Here is a 15,036-nt window from a genome sequence, read left to right as displayed (position 1 = left end):
TATTTTTCCAGTGTGTTGGGTGAATGTTTCAAACATAGTGAGGCCTCTACTAAGTTTACATGTACCTTCCTGTCAGTCTGGCTTTAGTAATTACACCCCATCCTTTATATGAAAAAAAAAAAAAACACACACGCACGCACGCATGCATGCACGCACGCACGCACGCACGCACGCACGCACGCACCACACACACACACACACATTTCAGGGCTTATATGAATGTAAGGGACAATTTGCTACACTTGGCATTGTCTTAATAATTTTATACTGTTCTCAATCTCTCATTATCAGATGAACAAAAGCACATCTCAAAATACATTTTCTCTGTTATGGTGGTGGAATATGCCTTGGAGAGTTTATGATGACACATGGCTAAGAATAAAACATAATGCAATTGCAGCAGTAGCCATTGCAGAGGCACCCATCCCTGCATCGATCCTGTATGATCAGGATTCTCTAATCAATTCCTCCGATATGGAGTAGCAACAATAGTGCAGCAAGACTACAAAGAGTGGGACCTGTAAAATGGCTACATCTGTAACTGTAAATGTTGGCAGAAATCCAAAGAAATGCAAAGATCCACTTTTAGCACAGTGTAGCAGACCTTAGAAACGCAGGATTTCAACCACGGCTGTGACAGCTCTGCTTCTATGGCCAAAGTCCTAGTAAAGATACAGTATCAGGGAAAGAGAGGAAAAGAAGGATTGAGGCAAGAGGAAGAGAGACATGAAGAAGGAAGCTGGAATGACGTTCTGTCCTCCTCTTTCACAGCCTCTGGGTAAAATTTTCAGGGAATACTCCTTTAAGGGCATTTCCTTTGTTCTGCCGCCAGTCGTCCTGCTTCATTCCCATCAGCCAGCCATCATCCTAAAAACACAGACATGCAAATAAAGACATATTCACCTCACTGTCACGGTGACACCACAGTCAATACCTGTGTGTGTGTGTGTGTGTGTGTGTGTGTGTGTGTGTGTACCTGTTCTTCAGGGTTGTCAAAGGGGATTACCAGCACCACATCACCAGTCTTCATCTCCAGTTCGTCTGTATCATTGGCAGCATAATCATGCATCACCTGGAGCTGTATCACACAAATGAAAAAAAAAACATTAATGATCTCCATATGTATACACAATTTATATTTGGGTTAAGTAGATGCTCAGCACTATAGCGATCTTATTTTGTTTTACCTTAAACAAGAAGCCAGGAGGCATTTCTTCAGACTCTGATGCTACTTCTGTTGATTCTGCTGCTACTTCAGGTGTCTAGAAAAAACAGATGTTCTATTTACTGACATGTAGTGCAAAATAAAAAAATGTGTTCATCTTTTAAAGAGCCATAATTAAGTCTTATTTTCTCAAAAACATGATTTAACAAAACTCTGCCAGCAGAATGTTCTATAAGAGTGTCTGTAACCTGACACTACACCATACAGTAAAGGATACTTGCTTTTAGAAAATGCTTAAAGTCCAGTTTCAGTATTGGAAACAATGTTAAAGCTATAGTGCATCGTTTTTGTCGCCCCCATGAGGAATTCTAAGTAATGACAACAACATTGTTGGCGCGTCCACATTATACAGCCTTCCGTGATTGCGCAAGCGCCCCCCTCCCTCCTCCGAGCAGTTGCTAGTAGCCAAGGAGGACACGGAGGATTAATAAAACATGATGGAATCTTCAGAAGAGAAAATTATCTTCACTCAAGCTTCTGTCACCGGACGCCACTGTCTTCTGAACATAGCCATACTGAGAAATGCAGAGAGAGTTTTGTGGAGCTGATAGTCTTAATTAGCTTTGTAGCAACTCACTTGGCAATGGCTTGAATGTAACAGATCAAAAAGTTACGCACTAAAGCTTTAAGTAATTTATGTTTTTGATTAAATTAAATTAAATGTAATTTCAAGCATGTTAAGGAAAAATGTTTTTCTGACATATTATAGACAAAAATTATGTGATTTTCTTTTAGTAAATGAGAATAAGCATGATGCAATATAGTCACCTAAAACATATATACAGATACTGTACATAACAAATATTTACGGGTGGTAAGCTCTTCAAAGAACAATGTTACAATATTACATCATTATATTTATATCTGTAATTTTGCAATGAAAAGCACATAACAGTTATTGCATGTTATAGTAGTTCCTCTTGCACGAACCTCCTCTGTCGGTGCTTCCTCCTCTGGTGCTGCTGCTGCTGCAGATTCACCCTGGGAGCAGAGAGACATAGAATAACAGAACAAGATCAGAGAATGAGACATATGAAAGATTGAAATAAGGAGGGGGGAAGAATGAAAGACAGAACACACAAACAAGACAAAGACAGACAAAAAGACAAGCCGCCCAGCCTAAACAGCAAAGTTATATATGGAGTATGTGTATGTATGTGGAATAGACGGTAAGCTTGGATTCTAATGCACAGGTTTTGCACAGCATACTATATGCGTGGATTTTTGATTAGCAGTGACTGGGATTAGCTAAGTGTATTGAGAAGCAGGTGTTTATGCTCTTCTTATTCCCTCAGAAATTAATTTCTAACTTGCCCTCTGTTGCACAGTTGATGCATCCATGCTGTTGGTCCAGATGCATCCTAAATATTTCTCCATATCTCCACCTTCCATTCACAATTTATCTCTCTATCATCTGTTTCTGTCCAGTACCGCATGCTCAAACCTCCTCCTCAAAAATCGATGCATCCACCATTTTCGTCCAGATGCATCTTTCCATTTTTTTTCTCTCCTCGGTTACCTGACCCTCTTCATCATCCAACGTAGCAGCAGCTGGTGTGGCTTCTTCCTCAGCGACATCAGTTGGAGTCTCAGCTGCAGGTGTTTCATCCTCTGGGGCAGGCACTTCTGTGACCGGCTGGCCCCCCTCATCCCCCCAGTCCTCCTGGGCTTCAGCCACGGGATCGTAATGAGCCTGCTGGCTCTCATCATCCCCCTCTGCCTGCTGAGCCAGAGCCACAGGGTCATAGCGAACTGGTCGGGTTCCGTCATCCCCCCAGCCCTCTGCGGCGGCTGCTATGGGGTCATAGCGGATAGGCTGTGTACCATCATCCCCCCAGGCATCTGCAGCAGCAGCCAAAGGGTCATAGTGCTGCTTGGTGTGCTCTTCCTGGGCACCAATGTCCTCATGCTGAGGGGCAAGGGTCAGGTTTCAAGGAGTCAGAAGTAAAAAAAAAAAATTTTTACTTTATGGGTATTATTAGGGGTTTAATAGTTGAGGAAACTTTAAGGGACAAAAAGGTAAGGTATAAGGGATATTTGAGGCCAGATTCACCATCTCAATGGGCAAAAGACTTGGACATTAGCAGGACCAGGACAAAAGAAGAATATTTGCAGGGCGTGTGGAGGTATGGCCAAAGTATGAAGAATACAGTGGGCTAAGAACAAAGTAAAAAATATTTTTGAGGGACAAGCGATTAGGAAATTGATAAAGATATAGTTTGATACTCACGGGGTGCATAAGGATTGTATTATCAAAATGGCAGGTAAGATATAAAAAAATTAAAGCTAGCGTGCGGAAATTTTACATATAAATGAACGTCTGTTACATCCAGACCTTGCCAAACAAGTTCAAACAATGCGGGTTGTAATGACATTACCAGAAGATGTATTTGTCATGACAACTTGACATTAAATTTCTTTGGAGTGTCCTTATTAAGACAACTTGAAGGTAAACAGGATGGAATTATGTCAAGGAATTATATCAAGTTGTCATGACAAAGACATCCTCTGGTAATGTCATCCTGGTTAATGTCAAGTTGTCATTACAAAGACATCCCAAACAAATTTAATGTCAACTTGTCATGACTAAGACAACTTCTGGTAATATCACTTTGATTAATGTCAAGTTGTCATAATCAAGACAACCCAAACAATGTCAACTTGTCATGACAAAAACCGAATGACACTTAATGACAGAAGTCATAAATGTTTAACTTGTTTATAACGTTTATGACACATTCATGACAGTGTCATGTCACGATTATGTCGATACCTTCAAGTAAAGTGTTACCGTAGTTTATTAACTCTACAACGACATTGTTACATCAGAGTTCCATAAGCAGTACACAAAGTGCCGTCAACCAACCTTGCTCACTCGCTTACAGTACTTCACAAAGTAGCTGCTTATTCTGGCTCTCTGATTGGTTACACAGCATGTCAGTCTACCTCTGTTTTCCCAAAACCTTGACAGGCAGGTAGGGGTGAAAGACCACAGCGACGTGGTGTTATTATGAACAGATAATAGATTATCAACAGCGTTTGTGTAATTACTCTCACTGCCAGAAGGGGGAGAGAAAAGTTCCGCACTTCAGCTTTAAAGGAGTTCAAACATTAAAGGATCATACAGGTGATTTTGCATGCTTTAGCCCATTAACTAAAAGTTGTGTTAGCTGTATCCATTTTTGCAGATCCCCTGATTTTTCCTCTGGTGCCACTAGGTTTACAGTTTTGCCTTAGAGTAAAAAACAACTACATTGTCCCTCATCATTTTGATTTTGGTTTATGACTGAAAACCTGCTAAATTATATTCCCATCAGCCTCAACTGCAGTTTGTGTTTAGTGCTAATTAGCAAATGTTAGTATGATAATACACTTAAGCAAGACAGTGAACATGATAAACATAACCCTGCTCATCATCAGCATTTTAGCATTGTCTTTGTCAGCATGTTTGCACAGTGTTAGCATTTCACTCAAAGCACCACTGTGCCTGTGATGCAAAAATAATGCCTCATTAGTTAAAAGGGCTAAAACCTGCTAAACCACAAAAATGGCCTTTTAAGGGATTTAACCATGGATGAGGGGTTGGGGGAGTTGGCATCAAACATTATTTAGATTAAACTTATTTGTAATATTTAAGGGACAATGGAACAGTTTTGCAGCATATTAGCAGAAATGGGGCCTTGAAAGATGCCATGGACGTCCATGGGAGGAGTTCAGCAGCAAGTCATCATCACCATCATTCATCACCATCATCATCATCATCATCATCATTATCATAATCATTATCATCAGACCCAAGAAGATAGATGTAGAAGGATAGACCTTTACAGAGAAGGTTCAGATCAAATTAAACGACAGATGAAGATAAGGAAGTCTGGCAGCAGAAGGCAGAAACGCAAAAACTGTCAGCCTTTTCCCATCAGAAAATAGATGTTGGATCTTCTGCATGTAGTTTGCAAGCATGGTTTATATTCCCACGGCTATGTTCAGATGGAGAAAGAGGAAGGAAGCTTTGTAAGAGAAGAAGTGTCATTCCTTTTTGAGCAATAACTACTTTGCCTCAAGCTATAATACAGCAGAACTGTATGATTGTTGAGACACATCTCTCTTACAGTGATAGGGATGAACAAAACGGTTAGTTAATGGTCAGAATGCCAAGTTGCAAGCAAGGCTTTGTGAAGTTGCCGACCAGCTTGTTCGTTTATTTCCATGAAACAATCCACTGAAAACAAGAGCAACTTCACTCAACTTGCAGAACAAAACTGTTCCCTGTGTGTCACATGGAGCATGTAACGGCTACATGTTCTGTCAGTGTAACATGTGAACATACAGGGATACAAGGGAAAACAGAAAGAAAGGTTGATTCAGTTACAAATCATTTCACAAAGATGGGTTTTTAATCTCATAACTCATTTAACTTTGTAATTTTCTATGAATGTGATGGGTGTCTTATGATCAATACTTTATAGGTTTTAGGTCTACAGTATGCTGTTTATCATTAATATACTGTGCATACCGCAACTTTACTGTAGAAGAGAAAGTAATGGCTAGATGATTGCACATCAGAGACCATTTATATTGATTGAATAAACTATATTACAGTGTAAAATGTTAGTTTGAAACTGAATTTACCCACGCTCATTCCCAAATTCAATTTGTGCTGTACAACAATCTCTTCAGTGTCACATCAAGCACTGCTGACACAAAGACAACGCACAAACATATTTGGGACAGACAAATGAAATAAATCCATTTATAGAACTGTTTTTTGTTTTAATCTACAGTAAAAGCCATTATAGAAGTACCCAACATGTCCTGCAACAAGCATATTGAGAGTGGGGCATGTATAATGGCTATTTTGTAGTAAATGTAAGCACTGACAAATGAGTTGATGGTTACTATGAACACAATAAGAAATAAGAATATGAAGATGATGATCATAATGGTAATTGCAGAATAACTTTTTGAATGTTAAAACATGTTTTATGGTAAGGATGATATGCTTACCCATGAGTCCCAGTTTTCCGTCTGTGAAAAGCAGAGGAAGAATAGCATGAGAAGACAAAACTAAGCTCTTTTCTGTTGCACTTAATAATCCATTTCCGGTGCAGGTCCCATGCTCTAAACCTACAAGCCCATAGCAGTAGATCTCCAGCAGAACAAGAGTACAGGCAAAACCAGGTAAAGTCTGAAGGGCTAAATTATGCTATTGAGCTGCAGAGTGGGGAGTTTATTCTCTGCAGGTTTGTCCCTGTGAGTGCATCCTTTAACTTAATGTGAATTACGGTAAAAACCATTGCATGTAGCCATTAGATTCATAGTTTACAAAGGTGTAGTTCAGAAAATATGCAAAGTCAAAGTAGGTATTTTAAATCACACAGCGCACATTCATTCTGTTTTCTGAAAAGAAACAGGAAGTTTTTACATAACAGAATTTTAAGAATTTCTGTTATGAACTCTGAGCCTGTAAACAATTACAATACTGTAACAATGGATGACATTACTGACAGTGATGTAATTCTCAAGCCTATGACCATGAACATGATGATGAGTTTTGAAATCACACTAGGTGTAAAATTTGGGGATCATAATGATTGTGTTGCTTTACGTTAGTGTTGTAATGCCATAGATTGTCTAAAGAATGTAGAGTGATCTACAGGTGATCTAAACAAGCAAAATATTAAAATATAAAATAAAGTATTAAAATAATCAACTAGCTGAGAATGATTGGTTGATGTGTGGGAAAACGTAATGGCGAGGACACAAAGCTGTGATTGTGGATGTATGTGTATGGTTTTGAGTTGGGTTTATGTTAGGGACTATAACTAAAAGGGATCAAAACATTTTGTCGGCAGGACTATAACCTTTAAGTTAAGGGTGTTAATGATAGCATTGTCACATATTATATATGTTCTCTGTTGCTATGTACTGTATTGTGTTAGTCTGAATATGTGTCGGACCCCAGGAAGACAGCCCTGCTGTAGCTAATGCGGATCCTAATAAACTAAACTAAACTATGTGATCTTTTCCCTACATGTTCTGTCATAATAGGGCCAGTTTACCTCGCTCTGGTACCTACTAACTGGGTCAAGGTATACAGAAGGCTTCATGCCATCATTCATTAGTGTATAAGAATGCTGTACTGAGGCTGAGTAGCAGACCTGGATCAAACAACAGCTGAATATATTTTGAATGAAATAGCATGAGGTGTACTTATTTTATCCCACCTTCCAAGGAATATGAGCAACTTTAGGTTGCTGAGTTGTACACTCAGATAAAGTAAGTACAACTCATTTCATTCCAGTATCTAAAACTTCATTCTGCTGTAGAGTTCTGAAGAGAAGGAAGTAAGAGCAGAGAAGGGCTTTAGTGCTGCAGCAGGAAGAAGTGGTCACTAAAAGCAGTAGTCTACAGATCATCATGCCATCATCTTCCTCTGGTTTGGTAAATTGGAAAGAAGCAGGTAATACCTCAAATTATGCCATCCTTATCAAGTGATTTTATTGTGTATCCAGACAAGCATGTTTCAATATATTTAAAGTCAAACAACTGCACTGGCAACCGGAAATATTGTTGTTCCCCAGCATAATAAATAGATGGCAAAGTTCTCTTGGACTTAGATATCATGAATAAAATTAAAAAATCTCTTGTGAAGTTTGGCATTTCTTGCAGTGGAGGGTCTCTCTATGATCTATATGTTCATGCCATGAATCATCCACCTGTGTGACCGTAGAGGCCTTGGTTGTTGCACTGAAAGAGTCCAGGTCCATGTCCAACAGGCTGCTCACTGCAGGACTGTCAAACTGATAACAACAGGAATAGGAGCTCTCATTGGCTAACAGGGTCAAGGAACAGGACAGAAGAGACAGCAAAGCAGGATAGACAAGAGTAGACATGAATAGACTAGAAGAGAAAAGGAGGAGGAGGGGCAGGCCAGATAAAAGGACACACAGGGCTCCGACCTGCGCAGGAGAGTTGGAAGTTAAGGGGCTACGGCTGTTTGTCAACAGCAGCTGCTCACTAACCTCTGTAGGGGAGGTGACGCTGATATCAGGAGTAGCTGCAGCATCAAACAGGCTGACGATGTTCTCTGTTTTCAACTCCTTAGATGGGGTCACCTTGGGTGGAGGAGGCACTGCAGGCCTTAGCTAGAACGGTAAAAGAAACAATAATAAAGTTGTGCCACAAGTAAATATTAAGCCAAAGCTCGATTAATAAGCATTATGTTTTCAGTCTGCATTTTACAAAACTGAATTTAATGCTTTTATTTCAATGTTTAAAAAAATATATATATTTAATAATTAAGTGTTAGATTAAAAAATATTGGGAAGAAAATTGTAGAACTTAAACTCAGATGACAAAATTAACTGATTTATCCAACTGTGTCCGATTAAGATAACCGATTACATTAACGATGGCTCCTGCATGAAATGCAGCCAGCATGATTGTTATTAGTCATACCTGTGTAGAGACATTATTCAGACACGACTCTGAACAAAGAGATGGTTTCAGTGTGTGAGAGCGTGTGTGTTTACCTTGGATGGAGATTTAGGGATTGGCGGTGGTCCTCCTGGCCTGAGAGTGTGGTTAGATGCTTCTTTTCCAACCGCACTGAGTGAATGAGGGAGAAAGAGAGAGAAAGAGAGAGAGAGAGAGAGAGAGAGAGAGAGAGAGATAGGGCAAAATAGAGAATACAGACATATTACAGAGAACGTAACAAGGTTGGCAAATGATGTGAGAGAAAGGTTGATCAAAGGTTAAAAAGTACAGCTAACACAACTTAAAAAGTTACAATGCATGCTCTACAGTCCAAGCGTAAGTTGTTGTTGTTGCAAGTGCTGTCATGCAAGAAGAGTGAGCCTCACAAGCGAGCAGTGATAGAGGCACTAACTGTTGACAAAAAGCAGCCCTAGATCTGTAGATATTTAAGGTTTGGAAAACCTGCAATTTATTGCTGGACCAGGCAACTTTGTACATTGGTGGCTTCAAATGGCAGAAAGAGGTAACTATTTGAAAACTCAAGCACTACGTTACCAAGACAAAGTGAACAAGTGGGGCCTCCAGAGGGCAGCTTTTATTTATTAACACCAAAAGCTCCAGGTATATTTTGTTAATACACTGTAATTGTAACCATGTTTGGGAATATGCAGGACTAAAGCAATGTACTGACATGATAAGGGCCCTAAGGTGAATCCTGCTTACCTGATCTTGAAGCCTTGGCTTGATCTAGTTAGAATACCTTTATCATTTCAGTTTTGTGCTTCTACGTTGCATATCTCTAAATGAATGTGTTTAGTCAAATTACCACACAGAAATTGGGAAGCTACTGTAGAACAACTGTACACATTACACAGATAAGGGGAGTAAAAAGGGGTTAATCAGGGACAAGTAACTCATTTTGTGGCCCCCTAGTGTATTCATCATGTACATGTACATTACTCCATTACATACCTTGTGTTTTGGGTTGTATTGTTATGTAACAGCCTTGCCTGGTGGAGCATTAAACATGCAGGTTTGCTCAGCTCTTATATATCTGCAACTCTGGGAGCATAGCTCTCTCATCAGTGTCTGTGAATTCACAACCAAGCACTAGTTCTCCCTCAACTCTCTCAAGCCTGCAGACTGACTGACTGACAGACAGACAGCTGGACGGACAGACAAGAGTTGTGTCACCATGGTTACCACAGTTGCTGCCGGTTACCTCCTATTTGTTCCTGACGATGAGGCGCCACTGGTACCTGTCTTTCTGAAAGGGGGGTTCAGGGGTGGCTCCAGGTTAATGCATGCCATTTACTTTGTCTATTGCTGTAGCTTAAAATACTTTTAATAACTAGTGTTTTAATCCAGGAGTTTCATATTTTGTAAGTTTCCTCACTTGTCTTACAATAATGGGGAAAATAAATGAGTTTGTTACAAATACCCTTACCTCTTAATTTACTGCTATTTTAACTTCTGATGCTGCTCACTACATTCATCAAGCACGATTAATTATGTGCTCTCAAGAGGTTCAGAAATGTGATTTGCCCAAGTCTAGAAGGTGCCATAGAAATACAACATAGCAAGTATTTTCTTTGCTGGTTAAGATGACCAACCACAGTGATTGATTGATGAGGCTCAGCGCTCAAAGATTTCCGGGATCTCACACAAACAGATGTTTTCAAGTAGATTACGGGATTTCTTTAGAATCGCAAAAACCTTAGGTTTACGGGGAATATAAAAAAAATATTTTTAATTACTGAATAGCATCACTGTCGCCTGTCGGTGTTTATGTTGCTTATATTAATAGATTTCATAGAAATATATTAACCTATAGAAACCTATTTGCTGAAAAGATACCTTGGCACTTAATTTCGTGAATCGTTTTAGAATCAACATCTGCGATGTTTAAAAATATGCAATGAAACTAACCTGCTTGCTTGGTGGATGTCTGTTCTTTCCAATTTTTCCAAGGTGTCATACAAATCCTGATCCAACTACAAAGGGGGGGAAGACGGGGTGTTAGATATGTATACCTAACAACAACAGCATTACATCATCATCATCCTACAGCTTGTTTGCATCATCATGTCCAAATTCAGATAGACAGTATATACAACTCTCAAGCTCAGACAGTAAAACAGAGGATAATATCATGTCCTACTTAGGGTTGGGTAACGAAACCCGGTTCCACTATGAAACCGGTTCCTACGCACCCGGTAGGAATCGGACCGGATTAGAACGCAAATTTCAGTTCCTCATTTTGGTTCCACTTAATGTGTCGACTGAAATATTTTCCCTCTGTCACTCCGAAACAGACGTGTTAATGTTGTGTGTTAGGTGACTTAGGTTTACTTATGATATATGTAAGTACTTTATTACGTTAATTTATTGTTAAATTTAAATAATTTTCAATTTTAAAAAAAACTCTATAAAAGAGCCTTTCTTTAATGTCATTTTTCAGTTTTTCAAGAATCGGTTTAGGAATCGCAGTCGTTTTAAAAGTACTCGTTCGGCATCGGAATCGTAAAAATCCAAACGATACCCAACCATCGTCCTACTGTATTTTTTTTTTTGTTGATTCAATTGCCGATGTAGTCTAAACTGGCACTGTCGACATTTACCATTAACTGTTATCTTTTACACTGTGTCAATTTGTTTTGTCTGGTCTTTATCTAAATTCAACACTAATAGAGGTTCATATACAAGACTTACCCGGCCAATTTCCTTGTGAAACTTCTCCTCAAAACCAGCCAAACTCTGGAAGGTGCTGACATAAAATCCAACACGACTAGAAAGGGCAGAGAAGAGAGAGCGAGAGAGACGGTATTGACTGCATTACTGGCCTGACTTAATTTAGCATCCTGTAAGGACAAGCAATGTAGCACAGATGTAAGTGAAATGTAATTACAGCGTCCATCCATCAACAGGAAAATCAGTTTCCACAGACACTCACACACATACACACCTGTTCCAAAGGGAAGGCAACTCCTCTTGCAAGTCAATATTAATCTCCTCAAACACCTTCTGGGCTCTCTCCAACTCTTCCTCAGCCTGAAACACACACACACACACACACACACACACACACACACACACACACACACAAACACACACACACACACATTGGCACAATGCATTGGGGTATGTTTTGTATGTGAGCTTAACATCTCCTGACACTTATGCTTATGTTTTGACATGGTTTGTCTACAGTTGTTCTGTCGTTGTCATTTTCATTTTGCCTTTGATAGATATTCAACAGTTGCAAGTGATAGGGAACACGGGCAGAAAAAGAGAGCGATAAAATGCAACAAGTTCAAAGTGCAGGAAGATTATTGTGTACCTGGCTCCTGGACAGACTGCTCTGGGCAACATTGTGTGCAGACAAGATACCCTGAGCCCAACCTGGAGTGGCCCTCTCCAACAAAGAGGAGGGCTAGAGGAGAGAGTCAGAATACAACAAATAAACACAATGTTTATTCGTATGTAAATGACATTATCAGTGTGCCACTACTTTTGTATAAAAAAATATTTTTGAATTTGTTTTACCTTGGTAATTTTAATGCCCCCGTCCTTTTTCTTGGTCTTGTGTGTGGTAGCATAGTTGTGCCTGGCACTGTCATAATCGACCAGCTTCCTGTCCCTCTTAGCAATACGTGCCTGAACAAAAAGAGGAGCATGTGTTATTCAGTGTCTCCATCTTCAAGGAAAAACTCAGTTTTCATCTTCCAAACATAAACTTGTTTTTCGGGAGTGTGTGATTATTCAAAATTCAGTAAGAGCACAATAATATACAGTATAATGTGGAGCTGGCTGCCACTCCATGAACACTAAATGCTAGTTATGTTTTGGTTGTGGTTTCTGCAGGTTTCTATGACGACACAGCTTACCTTGATATCAGGGAACTGGCCCAGGTAAGTATCCATGGAGATGAGAGCATGATCGACCAACTTTTGGTGGTAGTCAGTCCACAGCACATCGCAGTCCTGCAGCATGGATGAACATAACAGTACCATATATAATCACAATCAGAGATAAGAAAAAAAAGTTGTTTAATTACAAAAGTATGATTCTTAGATATATTTCTCCACCACTTTTGAGTTAATTCCAGTAGCTCTGTTGCTATGTCTTGGCTCGTGGTCTTGTAGATAAATTAAGAATAAACTGAAACCATTTTAACCGATTGCAGCGTTTTCTTGCAGCTAGCTTATGGTACTTTTGTCACATAAGAGCCAATAATCTAAAATTAATGCACTTAATGAAGTCAGAAGAAATTCTAAAGTGTTCCAAACCATTTCTTACAAGAGTTTATAATTTTGCTAATTGACGGAATTAGCAAGCTGTGCGGACCCTAGGAAACATTGCAGCTGCGCTGCATAAGCTAATAAGGAGCCAAGCACACACACACACAATCAATCAACTAATATACTATAAAGTGGTTCTGACCTATATATGGAAACCAGTTTGTCCACTCTTATTTTAAACACATTCATAAAAAAGGGTTTCTGACCTCCACAATCGAATCCACTTCGTTTTTGCCGTACCACTCTGGCTCATACATGTCAGCCAAACACGCCTGCACATTTTTGGAGGACTCGTGCATGGCTGAGGACAAACACACATTTATTCTACATAAGCAGAAGATCGATTTAGCTTGGTACATGCAAGTGTGAATTTGTACAGGCTTGTGTGTGTGTCACCTTTTACTGCCTCCAGGTATGCCCGAAGGTCCCTTTGCAGTTTGCTGCCTTCAGTCTAGGGGTGAAACACAAAACATGGGTCTTAGAACACAAAATGAACCAGTGTGAGGAGACATATTCACAGCCTGTTGAGCCAGTACATATTTCAGTCTCAGCAAATGAACCTGTTAGAGCTAATGCAAAATTCTGTTTATATATGGAGGAGGTACGTTTGTGACTAAAAAGTCTGGCAAGCTATATAAGTATGCAATAATTGGTCACTAGCATTATTGATTTCTAGAAACATGACTCTGCCTTTCGACATAGTGCCATTCACTCACTCACATATTGTTTGTTGAAGTTGATCACTCCCTCCTCAAAAGCAACATCTTTGGTCTCATCGGCTTTGCCAAGCTTCTGAAGAACCTGTCAGCCAAACACATAATAACATTAGCCACAATACCAAGGGTAAGGTTAGCAATTGATTCTGTTCAGCTTTAAGACAGAAGAAGGGATATGTTCCCTAAAAGACACAGCACCTGTGGACATTCACCTGTCTTCTTGTCTTGACCTCTCCCTTTCTTCTAAGTTTAAGATCAAATATGTTTGTTTTTTCGCATTCATGAGTAAAATGAGTGGGTTGCAGTATGATGACACAACGTATATAAGAGATAATCACATCATACATGAATGCATGTATGCATTATATACATTATTTCCATACAAATGTATACATATTGTCAATACAGTAGTATTCACACATGTATAAAGCACACTGTGTTTAATGGGTCACCATTATCTGTTTTCTCTCTGCTTGTGTCTCTTACACATGATGCATAATGATAGACAAATAGCGCCCCCTGCCATTTATTCGGCGCACAACGTACGGCATGAACGCATAGACTAGGCCTCATATCTACCATCTATAGACTACATATTGCAGCATGGGCAATACTTATCATCATAGTGCTAGCAAAATGTAAGGGAGTGTTTCTGCAGTCACCGTTTGTGTGACAAACACTTACTGAGATACCCAGATATTGATTTAAAGTGCCAGAAACACATCAGTCATGGGCTAAATTATGAGTAGGCTTACCGTATCTCACTGCAATATGCACGTGTCCGCTATATGACATTGACTACAGGAACGATGTGTTTAAAGTGGACATCCCCATCCCCAAATAGCCCACAGCCCCCTTATTATTATGATGTCGTGATGCGACACTGCGCCTTGGTGAAGGATGCGGCACTGCTGCTTCACGGCTTTGTAGGCCTGAACGATAATTCCCCATACATTGACACGTTAGTGAGCAGCTCTTACCTTTTCTTGGGCTCTCGTTAATTTTTTCTGAACGTTGCTGGCCACTTTTCCTGCGGTCAACCCTTTCCCCAAATTCAACTCAGCCATCTTGTAGCGCAGATCAGTCTTTGGATGCGGGAAGGAAGGCAATAAGAGCAATAACGATCTGATGGACCGCTACGGCGATTGTTGAGGCAAATTCATCAAGGTCCAGTGGAGAAATAATGGCGATAAATGCAATTATGTGATGTTATGATGTATCTTTAGAAGGGATGTGTGTGCAGAAAGCTAAGCTGTATTCTCAAATGTTGAACTGCTGTGTGCGCGTCCGTGACAGAGGAGGATGCTGATGCTCT

General features: G+C 39.8%; 1 protein-coding gene across 3 annotated transcripts; it reads right to left on the bottom strand.

Annotated features, from left to right (window-relative positions):
• Positions 1 to 242: 242 nt before the first annotated feature.
• Positions 243 to 15,036, bottom strand: LOC120570476 (myc box-dependent-interacting protein 1). Of its 3 annotated transcripts, XM_039818856.1 has the most exons (19): positions 14,702 to 15,036; positions 13,726 to 13,806; positions 13,402 to 13,456; positions 13,212 to 13,306; positions 12,592 to 12,687; positions 12,251 to 12,361; positions 12,045 to 12,137; positions 11,670 to 11,755; positions 11,417 to 11,492; positions 10,634 to 10,698; positions 9,927 to 9,971; positions 8,761 to 8,836; positions 8,251 to 8,373; positions 6,233 to 6,253; positions 2,745 to 3,134; positions 2,156 to 2,206; positions 1,188 to 1,262; positions 977 to 1,078; positions 243 to 867 (listed from the first exon to the last, which is right to left on the bottom strand). In XM_039818856.1, the coding sequence occupies exons 1-19, from the start codon at positions 14,786 to 14,788 to the stop codon at positions 766 to 768; spliced, it is 1,830 nt and encodes a 609-aa protein (XP_039674790.1). In that variant the 5' UTR covers positions 14,789 to 15,036; the 3' UTR covers positions 243 to 765. The 3 variants fall into 3 exon arrangements, with proteins under 3 accessions (XP_039674790.1, XP_039674793.1, XP_039674791.1); XM_039818859.1 differs by lacking the exon at positions 2,745 to 3,134 and having other exon boundaries at positions 14,702 to 15,035; XM_039818857.1 differs by lacking the exon at positions 9,927 to 9,971 and having other exon boundaries at positions 14,702 to 15,035.

This window comes from Perca fluviatilis, chromosome 12 (genome assembly GCF_010015445.1).
Source record: "Perca fluviatilis chromosome 12, GENO_Pfluv_1.0, whole genome shotgun sequence".
Classification (NCBI taxonomy): domain Eukaryota; kingdom Metazoa; phylum Chordata; class Actinopteri; order Perciformes; family Percidae; genus Perca; species Perca fluviatilis.
This window is presented reverse-complemented; position numbering and strand designations above follow the sequence as displayed.